Consider the following 11687-nt stretch of genomic DNA (forward strand, 5'->3'; position numbering starts at 1 on the left):
AATCCACAAGTTCGAGACAACTTGGTGAAAGCTCGGAACAGACAGAAAAGTTACGCCAATAAAAGACGCAAGCCCCTTGAATTTGAAGTTGGTGACTACGTACTCCTAAAGGTATCACCTTGGAAGGGTGTAGTCCGATTCGGCAAGAAAGGGAAACTCGCGCCTCGATATGTTGGACCTTTTAGGATTCTGGAAAGAATCGGAAAAGTCGCCTACAGACTCGAACTACCGGAGGAACTCAGTAACGTCCACCCGACTTTCCACGTCTCTAACCTCTGAAAATGCCTTGCTGATCATGATCTAATCGTACCACTCGACGATCTTCAGGTCAACGAGGCCTTGCACTTCGTGGAAAAGCCTGTCGAAATCATGGATCGCCAATCCAAGCAACTCAGGCGCTCACGCATCCCTATTGTGAAGGTCCGATGGGAAGGGAAACGAGGCGCGGAGTTCACTTGGGAACTCGAAAACGACATGAAGGCCAAGTACCCGCAGTTGTTTAAATAGATCTGAAGCGTCAAATTGGTCAAACGACTCACGGCGATGTGCAGCTTCGAGCCTAATTTCGGGACGAAATTCCCTAAACAAGGGGAGGCTGTAACACCCCGTGTTTTCGAATGTCAAAGTCAAAGTCAAAGTCCAAGTCAACTTTGACTTCTTTGACTGTTAATGTTCCTTTTTACATTTTGTATTATGTGGAGTAAGTGTTGTCTAAATAAAATGATCGAATGTTTAATCAATGCGACCGATTTACGACTGTGAATAGTAGGAAGTAACAATGCGATAAAGTTAATCAATCAATAATCAAGCTAATCGATTTATCAATCAAGCTCGAGACTCGAATTATGTGAACTCTGGTATTGTTATACGTGTGTGTGTGCCTTATGTGTTACTTGTGCGTGTTTACTTATATGTTTGGTGTGGTATTTAAGCAAATCAATCGAAAGTCGAATAGAAACTCGAAAAGCAATCAAACTCAATCGAAACCGACATCGAAACGTGAAATGTAGATGCTTGTATGTAGATATAGTGATTGGGACTGAAAATAATTTGACTAGAGACTCTATCGTATTCGTATCATCGTCCATCGAAATCGAAACATCGAAAATCGTCGCGAAACGCTCAAAGTGGGTCGCGGATCGAACAGGAGGCATCCTGGTCGAACAGGCCAGCCGATCGGCTAGCATCTTCCTAGCCGATCGAGCAGCCCATTCGATCGGAGCTCCTCATTCAACTATGAATAGCTTAGATCTGACCGGTTTCCATATAAACAAACTAAGATTTGTAAGAATCTTAACATTTTTATGAATAATTTCCAACTTTCTTCAACCTTTTACACTCAAAACCTTAAAACCGGTAGAAACGGCGCTTGAACCGGCTAACTAATCGTTCTAACAGTTAAGAGGTTCAAGATTCGGATTCTACATACAAGGTTCACCGACGATGGGTTAAACTCTAAACCGACGTTCCGAACCGTTCACCGGCCGGACTTGGGTGATTCCTGTCCGAGCCGAAGAAACGAGTGGGAACGGAGGATATCATAGTTCAACTCGTTATCAAACTACCTCGAATGACAACAAGTAATTAAACAGCCAAGAGTTAGACGAAAGGCCGACCAGGTCAGACTTGCTGGCCGAACGGCTAGGCTGTTCGAACAGCCCAGCCGATCGGACATGCCAGCCGATCGACCAGGCCAGCCGATCGGCTAGCACATGGCGTCTCACTTTTCAAACTTCCTGAGGTATGGTATTGACGAAGTGATGTTCGATCGAGTATGCTACTCGATTGGTAAACATTACTCTTCGGATCATGAGATACTATGCTTCAACACTTGATTAATTTGACAACTCGTTCATAGTAGGGAATGCCAGCCGATCGAACAGTCCGTTCGATCGAGCGACATCCTGTTGAGAACCACTTCAAAAGTTCCCAGCCGATCGGTTAAGCCGGCCGATCGAACGGACCGTTCGATCGATCGACCTGAAAGGTAAGAACACCTTTAGTGTTCTCATATACTACAACGAAAACTTCAAAAGTTCAAATCCTCAAACACAAACACACCAGAGGAAGAAACAATCCACTCGAATGGTCCAGCCGATCGAGCCTACCGGCCGATCGAACAGGACTGTCCAAACGGACATACCAGCCGATCGAACAGTCCGTTCGATCGAACCTGCCGTTCGATCGACCAGCCTATTCGATCCATTCACACTTGTCTGTTTTTCCATGTTACTCATTGTTGTGCTATCGAACTATTCAGGCTAACCCTACTCTCAGCGCTCCCTTCAATCCATAATCAATCACTGTGAGTATACTCGAACCCTTTTTGCTTTAGCACTTTTGGGTGTTACATACGTTACTTACCAAAATCACAATCGAACACACTATTCAAACTATTTGAACGCTAACCGATTGCATGTATTACGTGATTAAATGTATGCTTGTTGTTATGTTTACACGTGGAATGCTGTCTACCTGCCTTAGCAACGTAGTACTATAGTTTGGACTCAGCACCGTTCACACGGGGGTTGTTAAGGACAAATACTTGCATGGATTACGGTGGTAATCATGTATTGCGAACTGTCTCGGACAGTCAACCCGCAGTCGTTGGTATTGATAGGTCCATGTCGATAATTAACATGCATCATTTCCCTCTGTGTACGTGTTGGTTATGCGTAAACTATTCGAACTCTATATGCTATTATCAAACTTGTATGCTCACCTTTACATTTTATGTATTGACTTTCTTTTAACGTATGTGACAGGTGTTTAGGATGCTTACTTGTTCTATCTGCTTTGAAATCGAGGCTAGGAAAGAGTCTAGAAACCAAGACAATTTATATTTATGTTTAATTTAAATCTGAGTTGTCGGAACAGGATTATTTGTTTGGATGTTATCTGTAATAACTTGTTATTTATTCGGGATACGGTATGGGATGTATCATTTTAAACTGAATTTATATTAATAGTTGTTGTGGAAACTTCTGGACAATCTGTTTCGCTCAGTGCCGCGCCCCGATGATTCCGCAATCGGTTGGGGTGTGACATCAGTATTTCCCGTCACGTCACCTTTAATGAACTAGAGTTCCCGCTCTCCAAAACTTTTAAACCTCAACCCACGTCATACACCTTCTTGGAGTCTGACCCCTCCCCCATAATATTCAACAACCCATGGCCCCATCTCCCAACACAATACCACCTTCCGCAACCTCTCCAACCTCATCTCCCTCACAACCGACCTCACCACCGCCCACCTAACACCCCACAGCTCCAACGGTTGTCTCCCAGATCCAACATTCACCATACACCCTTCGACCACCACCCACTCTAACATATTCCCGAAGACCACCACAATATCGACCCCTACTCCATACTTCGGCCCAATCCCCATCATCCAATCCACCATCATTTCCATCTCAATCAACCGCCCACCCCAACCCAAACTCGATTCCTTCATTCCCTATACCAACACATCCCATGATCACTCGGTCTCGTGACGGGACATCCAAGCCAAAGGCCCCATTTAACTTAAATGTTGAAACAATCTCACCTTTACCAAAGTCTCATATTGTAACCCAGTTTGATCCACACTGGTCTGATGCTATGAAAACTGAATACACGGCTTTAATGGATAATAACACGTGGGATCTTGTGCCTCGGCCTCTCGATGCCCACATTATCAGGTGTATATGGCTATTTCGCCACAAGTTTCATGCAAATGGCACTTTGGAAATATATAAGGCCCGTCTTGTGGTAAATGGAAAATCCAAATAGGTTGGCATTGATTGTGATGAAACATTCAGTCCAGTCGTTAAACCAACTACTATTCGTACAATTCTTAGCCTAACCGTTTCAAGATCTTGGCCTATACATCAGTTGGATGTTAAGAACGCATTCCTACATGGGGATCTCAACGAAACGGTGTATATGTTTCAACCACCAGGGTTTATCGATGAACGTAATCCAAAATTTGTGTGCAAGTTAAAAAATCGTTATACGGGCTTAAACAGGCACCTCGGGCTTTGTACCACAGGTTTGCTACTTATATCATTCGTTGTGGTTTTCGGACATCCACATCTGACAGCTCCTTGTTTATCTATTAAAAGGGCAATGACATGGCCTACCTCCTTTTATATGTGGATGATATTGTTCTCACCGCATCTAATGATCGTCTCTTACATCATTTTATCACAGCTATGTCTCGGGAATTCTCTATGACTGATCTTGGCAGGTTACATCATTTCTTGGGCATTGAGGTCACTCATAATTCTGGCAGCCTTTTTCTCTCACAGCGTGCCTACATTCAGGATATTCTAAGTAGAGCGAAAATGGACAATTGCAAACCTTGCTATACGCCTGCTGATACCCATTCAAAACTCAGTGCTTCGGATGGTGCACCTCTTGCAGACGGGACTTTATATCGCAGTCTTGCGGGCGCTTTGCAATACCTTACTTTTACTCGCCCGGACATCTCCTATGGGGTACAACAAGTATGCCTCTTTATGCATGCCCCACGGGAGGCTTATTTTGCTTATCTCAAACGCATACTACGCTACCTCAAGGGAACTGCTGATCATGGTTTGGACTTAACCCCCTCCAAGTCGACGAATCTCACAGCTTATTCAGATGCTGATTGGGGGGGTTGCCCTGACACACGATGTTCGACGTCCGGCTACTGTGTTTTTCTCTGGGACAATTTGGTATCTTGGTCCTCCAAACGTCAGCCCACCATCTCGCGCTCCAGTGCTGAAACAGAATACAGAGGGGTCGCGAGCACTACTGCTGAGTTATCTTGGATTCGCAACCTTCTTCTTGAGCTCCATCTTCCGGTTACACAAGCATCAATTATTTACTGTGATAATATTTCTGCCATGTACTTGTCACAAAATCCGGTTCAGCATCAACGTACCAAGCACGTTGAAATTGATATCCATTTTGTCAGAGAGAAAGTTCGTCTTGGAGCTGTACGAGTTCAGCATGTTCCTACAGAATATCAATACGCTGACATCTTCACGAAAGGTCTCCCACGTCTTCTGTTTGAACGTTTCAAGTCCACTCTTTGCATCCGGCCGGCTATTGCTTCGACTGCGGGGGGCTATTAGCGGAACATATTATAGCATTTATTGTATTTAATGTATAGATAATCTCTCCTTGATTTACGGAGATATTGTTTCCTAGTTGTGCTATTGTATTCTTGTATTTATACCCAGCTTTGTATAATGAGAAATTATTGAATTTTACCAAATAACATTTCTGACATGTGAATAAATATGGGTAAGAAAAGGAGATAGAAAGCACTATATGCTATAGCAAGTAAGTTGATTGAAAGTATTGAGTATTTTTATCAATGAGAGAACATGCTTATATACCTCCAAGAAAGTTGATTTGTGAGCACTAAATACTCCCCATCATGATTCTTCACCGTCGGCGTGGCAGACTAATATGTCAGACTTTTGTCCGCTTTCTTGGCTACAAAGAGTGTCCAAGGGATAAAACCATTATCCGTTGGGTAGTGTAATAATGCATTATAGATTTGGTGTCTGTTGGGCTCTTTGACGTTAAATGCTTAGTAGACTTTACTAAGGTTTGCTTTGTCTGGGTCTCACGCCACTGACCATGGCATTGGTTACTGCTCGACAAGACTGATTAGGCCCAATGTAGTTTGATCCTTCTTTCCTTTATGTTTATATTTCTAAGTTTGCCCCTGTCCGGGAGTTGTTATGTAAACATCCACATCTTACCATACCCATCTCCAATCTTTTTTCCTCTGCCACCCTTGACGCCCTTTCATACAGACAACCGCCTAGCTCGACAGCCTTTTAAAGTTCTCACCAAGCTCAAGCCACACGAGAATCAAATCCCGCTATTCATCACCTAGTCGGTGTTTCGCCTTATTTGTAAGACACGTCTCCTCTTGCCCCCCTGTGTCTTTGATTGGTGCTTACACTGTAACACCCCCAAAATACCACCTGCGGAAATCCCGCGAGGCGTGTTACACATCAGAGTCTGAGCCACCAATCACATTGAACCAATGGTAAATACTTAAATAAAACATGTCATTAATGGCCAAGATTAAATGTCAAACACAATATTAATTCACAAAGAGTTATGTAGCGGAAGCATATGATAAGTCGTTTAGTAATTGTTTCAAAATAAACTCAAAACCAATGTATTAATTTTAAGTAGTTCCAATAGCTTCGATCCATGACCACTCCAGCACTCCCAGATAGCAAGTCCATGTTCCAAGGTTAACGACCTACAAGCATGCAAACAAGTGTGTCAGACTACGCTGGTGAGTTCAAGGTTTTGTTAACGTGTCGAGTTACCAGAAGTATGTTAATGCGATTCAATGTTGCGTTACGATGTTGCTCATGTTAGATACCCTAGGGAGTGTGCCCATGTGTATCCGGGGAGTGGGTACCCCTAGTTTGCTATGTTGTCATCGTTAGATACCCTAGGGAGTGTGCCCATATGTATCCGAGGAGTGTGCCTCTAACAACCATAGCCCTATCCAGATAATTAGTTCACGCCCGTCCTTACGGCCCGGTGTGAGGTTTCCCACCTAATAGCGCTATCAACTAATTACCCCCATTGCCCTCCAGGCAATAACCAAAACCGATTAAGTTGTTTACCCAACGTTTCCCTTCCAAATGTTTACCAGTTGTCCCAAACCACCGGGACGCATGCTTGAGAAAATGCATTGAACTCACCTTGGTTTGATCGGCAGATTATACCAATAGTTACTTGAATTAAAAGTGATCAAACACGTCCTAACAGGATTACCATACAAGTCAGGTTTGGTTCAAGTAAAGCACACATGTTTCACACAAGTTATCACGTTACAAGCTTGAATTAATCATGGCAAACACATAACAGTCATACATTCCATTCAACTTGTGCGAATAAATAAATCAGCCCAATAATATCCGGCCCAACATGTTGTGCGATCGGCACAGCCTTGTGCGATCCACAGCATGTTGTGCGGTCCAATAAGCCCGGCCCAATATAAACGTTTAGCATACAAGTGCGGCCCAAAAGCTATCAAGAAAATACAACTTGTGCGATCCAGTTGCCTTGTGCGACTTGACACTTGGGCTGTCCGGCCCAACAGTTTGTGCGTTTGTGTTTGGGGCTGGTTCGGCCCGACTGTGACATTTATATGTGACGTTGTGCGATTAGGGTCCCCTTGTGCGACTCGACTGTGCTTGTGCGATCCGGTGTCTTGTGTGATTAGATTCCTTGTGCGAGTGGACCTCTTGTACAGTCAAGAGGTCTTGTGCGATCCGTTCAAAACATTCCAATAATTAAGCAATTCGGTTACAATCATTCCAAGGTTTCCATGTTTAAAATCAATTAACAGTTAATCTAATTCCAATCATGCCCATATTCGATCCAATGGAGGTTTTTATCATCCTAATTCTCATGAACCCTAATCCATTACAACATGTATCAACAACATGAACAATGATCCTAACACCCATAGCACATCGATAATCTAACAACCCGAATCATAAGTTATAACATCAAATTAACATCCATATCAAATCGATTCTCATACATAACAGCATATCATCGAGTATCCTACGTACACTTCAAATCATGCAATCGAAACATGTAATCATGCACAATCAAATCATCATCTATAAAAGCAAACAACATCAAGCACTAACCGGTTAGAAGTAGAAGGGAATGGTAACGAGAATGCTTCAACAGGGGAAAGAATCCGAGCACTATGACCTTCGGTTGAGGAGGGTATGCTTGCCGTCAAGCTTGAGAGGAGGAAGGAGAGTACTAGGGTTTGTAACTTGTGTGTGTGTGTAACTAATGAAAGAACACCCCAAAGGTGGATGTTTGTTTGCGTAAAGTGGAGTGGGCCGGCCCTCACCTGGGCTGCCCCTTGTCCGATTACTAGAGTAAAGCCCAATCGGCTTGTGTGGTTGTATGTAGTGTTATGCAATCGGTTCGTATTGTGCGATCGTATCACTTGTAACGTTAAATCAAATAATAAAGCATAGCATTCAAATAATAATACATAACATTCAAACATCCATTAAATCCAATAACATCGTTCACATACGCATGTAACGTTACACGAAGTGGGTTCGAATTACGAGTTGTCACAGTATCCCCAACTAAAAGGAAATTTCGTCCCGAAATTTGGTACGCACTCACTAACGTAAGCTACAATGTTCACTAGTTTTCCTGGGGTGTCACATACACTTCCTACGAGACCCAACTTTTCCAACAATCAACATCCACCATCCACTGTAACCCTATAAACAAAGATAAGTGTGTGTGATGAATTCAACAATCAATGCCCATGCAACCGTTAAAATCGAAAAAACAAGCTTAACTTGAATCCAACGAATATTAGTTATTTTCCCTATATTAATTAGCAAATTACTCTCCTCTCACATATTTACTACATATTTACTGTTCAATTTTCTCTCATCTCATTTGTCCATTTGTCAGTCTCATATGCTGTAAACTATTTTCAAAACTTCAACACATTGTATAACCAATAAAAGAAGATGGTACAACCTCATTGAAAAACCAAAACTACCAGCACCACAGTTGATTAATTACGGTGAAAAGAGAGTTGAAAAGGAGGAACAAAGATGAGAGAGCGACCCGAGGTAAGGGTTTTGCAGTGGTCAGCGGCGACGGTGGGTTGGGTGGCAACGGTTGATGAGAAGATCGGTGAGAGAGGGGAAAAGAGTAGAGAGGAAGATGTGATGGGTTAGAGTTGGAGAGATATTGTAAAGTTTATGGCAAGGTAAACAATGGTTGAAGGTGGGAGCAAAAGGGGTGGGGCGGCGGCGGTGGGGTTGCTTTTGGTGGTTGTGTTGGGTGGTGGGGTTTCCGGTGTCAGATCCGATCGGTGGGAGTCATGGTTGTTAAGAAATTTGCAAAACCAGAAAACATCTTCAACAGAAACCGAATAAATCTTATGGCTTCAAAACCAGTTATGGTTGTTAAAAGATTTGCAAATCTAGAAATTTTGTTGCATAAGAACAAGAACTGAGCTTTCCATTCTTTTACACCTTACCAGATCACCAATCCAAGTCAATTCAAGGCCCGACTAGGATGAAACACCTACAGTTTTTGTCATATTTCTTTTTTTGGTCAGCCATATATTTAATTATATGGTTGTTGAGACTTGAGAAAGTGTAGAGAGATGAATCACATATAAAGTGTAGAAGAGGGTTGTAGAGGTTTTTTTTTAGGATTTCACATATATTTTCTTTTTCTTCTCTTCCACTTCATGTGTTTAGGTGAAAGAAGGCCGGTAAAGAATTTGATGGTTTTCTAAACCACCTAAATAATGGTGTAACTGGCCCAAAATGTTAGGGGTAATCTAACATTTTTTTAGGCTCAGGGGTATCCTTTATATAACGGAAACGGAATTAAAAGATAATTTTACACTATGAAAATGGAGTTAAGGAGTATTTTTACACTATGGAGACGGGATTGAGGGATAGCCCGTGCTACCCCTATTTTCACTCTAAGTCCGCCTACGCACCTAACGGTTTCTTCTTTAAATAAAATAATAATAATAATAGTTAACTTAATGATTTAAATATAGTTGTATAGTAAACTTATAAAATGCCTACATAAATGTAATTATATAGTTGAAAAAACTTCCAGAGTTTTTATTATTGGATCTTCGAAATATTTGTTTATAGCTCCTTTTTCTCAGAGTTTTATTATTGGATCTTCAAAATATTTGTTTTTAGCTCATTTTAACAACCATGAAAATAATTATATGTTTAAAAGAAAACCAGGTTAAAGAAAACTAATTATACAATGAAAATTTTGTATTACAAGGTTATATTATTAATTGAGCCACGCGTATACCAACATAGTTATTTTTTTATATAATAATAATTACGTTTTGGTTTAAAGTTGGCGAGTTAACACCTTACAACACATATGCATGATTCAACATTTTTTCGTTTGTTCTGTTTAACGGTCTCACCGCATCACGCGGGTCATAAACCTCGTATAGTTTTATTATACTAAGTTGATTAGAAAAACAAACCTAAACGAGTCCAATGAATAACAATTTTTATTGTTAGTATAGAATTATCATGCTAGGTTTAAACTTACAGAATAGTGCCCGGGCGATACAGCGGGAAACACAACACTTAGTTTGGTGATTTTAAGGGCATTCATAGGGTGGTTTGATTCAGTTTTAAGCAAGGTTGTGAAAAGCGCTAGGCACTAGTCGGCCGGTGAGATACCGACTAGCAATTAATCAGGATTAGTCGGATTGAGATTTTTATATATATACATATACACATTTTTATAGGTAAATATTTTAAGTAGACAGGTTTTAACCCTTCCTCAATTCATTTTTTTAAGTATACAAGATTAATTGCTAGCTTTCACATGGTTTGGTTGGAAACAAGATGAAATTTACAGGTTTTGGCCGGAGTTTACAGGTTTTTGGCCGGAATCTGGTTGAAATCGCCAATTTTTGGCTGGCCGACTAGGTCTGACTACCGATTAATGGACCGATTAACGAAAAATTACTCGGTTACTGGCCGACTAGTGGTTAATCACCGACTAGTCACGATTTTTACAACACTAGTTTTGAGCCATAACCATAACCAAAATTTTCGATTTGGTTCAGTTTTTGATCTGGCATATGAACAAAGAGAAAAATCAGAACTAAACATGAAATGGGCCCATCGGAGCAGCTAAACCAATCCGCTAAGGAACTTTGTTGAGTTACTATTCCTTAGTTATAAGAGTTTTCATTGGCAATGTTTATTGAGACAAGTCATGTGGGACAAAATGAGTTTGAGAGTTACAACTTTATAAACTTTAATATATTGGTTAAGTAGAAGGGTGGAAGGGTAAGTTTATCCTTATTTTAAGACACTAAACTCCTTAAGTGTCTTAAATCCATGGTAAAATTACCTTTTTACCCTCAAAGAGTTGCATTTTAAGATAGTATAGATACACCACCCCTAACATCAACAACAACAGGAACAACAATAGCAACAACAACAATTGCAACACAAACAACAATATATATCTAATAATAATTCTGGTAAATTACATAGATGGTCCATATAATTTACTTTTTTATTGCCAAGGGTAAAAAGTAATTTGATATCACTTTAATTTTTTTGAACGACGACTTTCTTGTATTAGGCTATCGCACTCTCCAAATTGGAGAGTCTCGTTGCCCCACTCCGGCTAGGCCTGTAAATGAACTGAACTTACATGAACTGTTTGTGAACTTGTTTAGCGGGAAGTTCGTTTATGTTCGTTTATTTAATAAACGAACGGACACGAACAAAAAATTTTGTACGTTTATTTAAATAAGCGAACATGAAAACACCTTGTGTTCGTTCATTTGTGTTCGTGAATGTTCGTTCATTTATGTTCATGAACGTTCGTTTATGTTCGTTTAAATTTTAGTAAATATTTATATAAATATTAGGTTTTCTAACTACTTAGCAGTTGAGTTTTCTAGTAATAAAAAATGAAATTTTAAAATTTTTCTTAAATCATAACTGATCACTTACTTAATATTTATATTATAAAACTACTTAATTTTAGTGTCTATGAACACTAATTTAGATGTGTTTTTGGATGAACTATAATATATTAGACTTGTTTGTTTGTGTTCACTAATGTTAAATAGTGTTGTTTATATTTGTTCAATTACGTTC

At 40.5% G+C, this 11687-nt stretch overlaps 1 protein-coding gene across 1 annotated transcript; it reads left to right on the forward strand.

The window, feature by feature from the left end:
• Window positions 1-4115: 4115 nt before the first annotated feature.
• Window positions 4116-5102, forward strand: LOC110932619 (uncharacterized mitochondrial protein AtMg00810-like). The gene has a single exon (XM_022175943.1). It carries the CDS (start codon window positions 4116-4118, stop codon window positions 5100-5102), a length of 987 nt encoding a protein of 328 aa, XP_022031635.1.
• Window positions 5103-11687: the final 6585 nt, after the last annotated feature.

The sequence above is a fragment of the Helianthus annuus genome, chromosome 3 (genome assembly GCF_002127325.2).
Source record: "Helianthus annuus cultivar XRQ/B chromosome 3, HanXRQr2.0-SUNRISE, whole genome shotgun sequence".
Lineage (NCBI taxonomy): Eukaryota > Viridiplantae > Streptophyta > Magnoliopsida > Asterales > Asteraceae > Helianthus > Helianthus annuus.

What these genes read in the sequence shown, in the direction of transcription:
- LOC110932619 (XM_022175943.1), top strand. Translation starts at nt 4,116, where the DNA reads ATGGCCTACCTCCTTTTATATGTGGATGATATTGTTCTCACCGCATCT.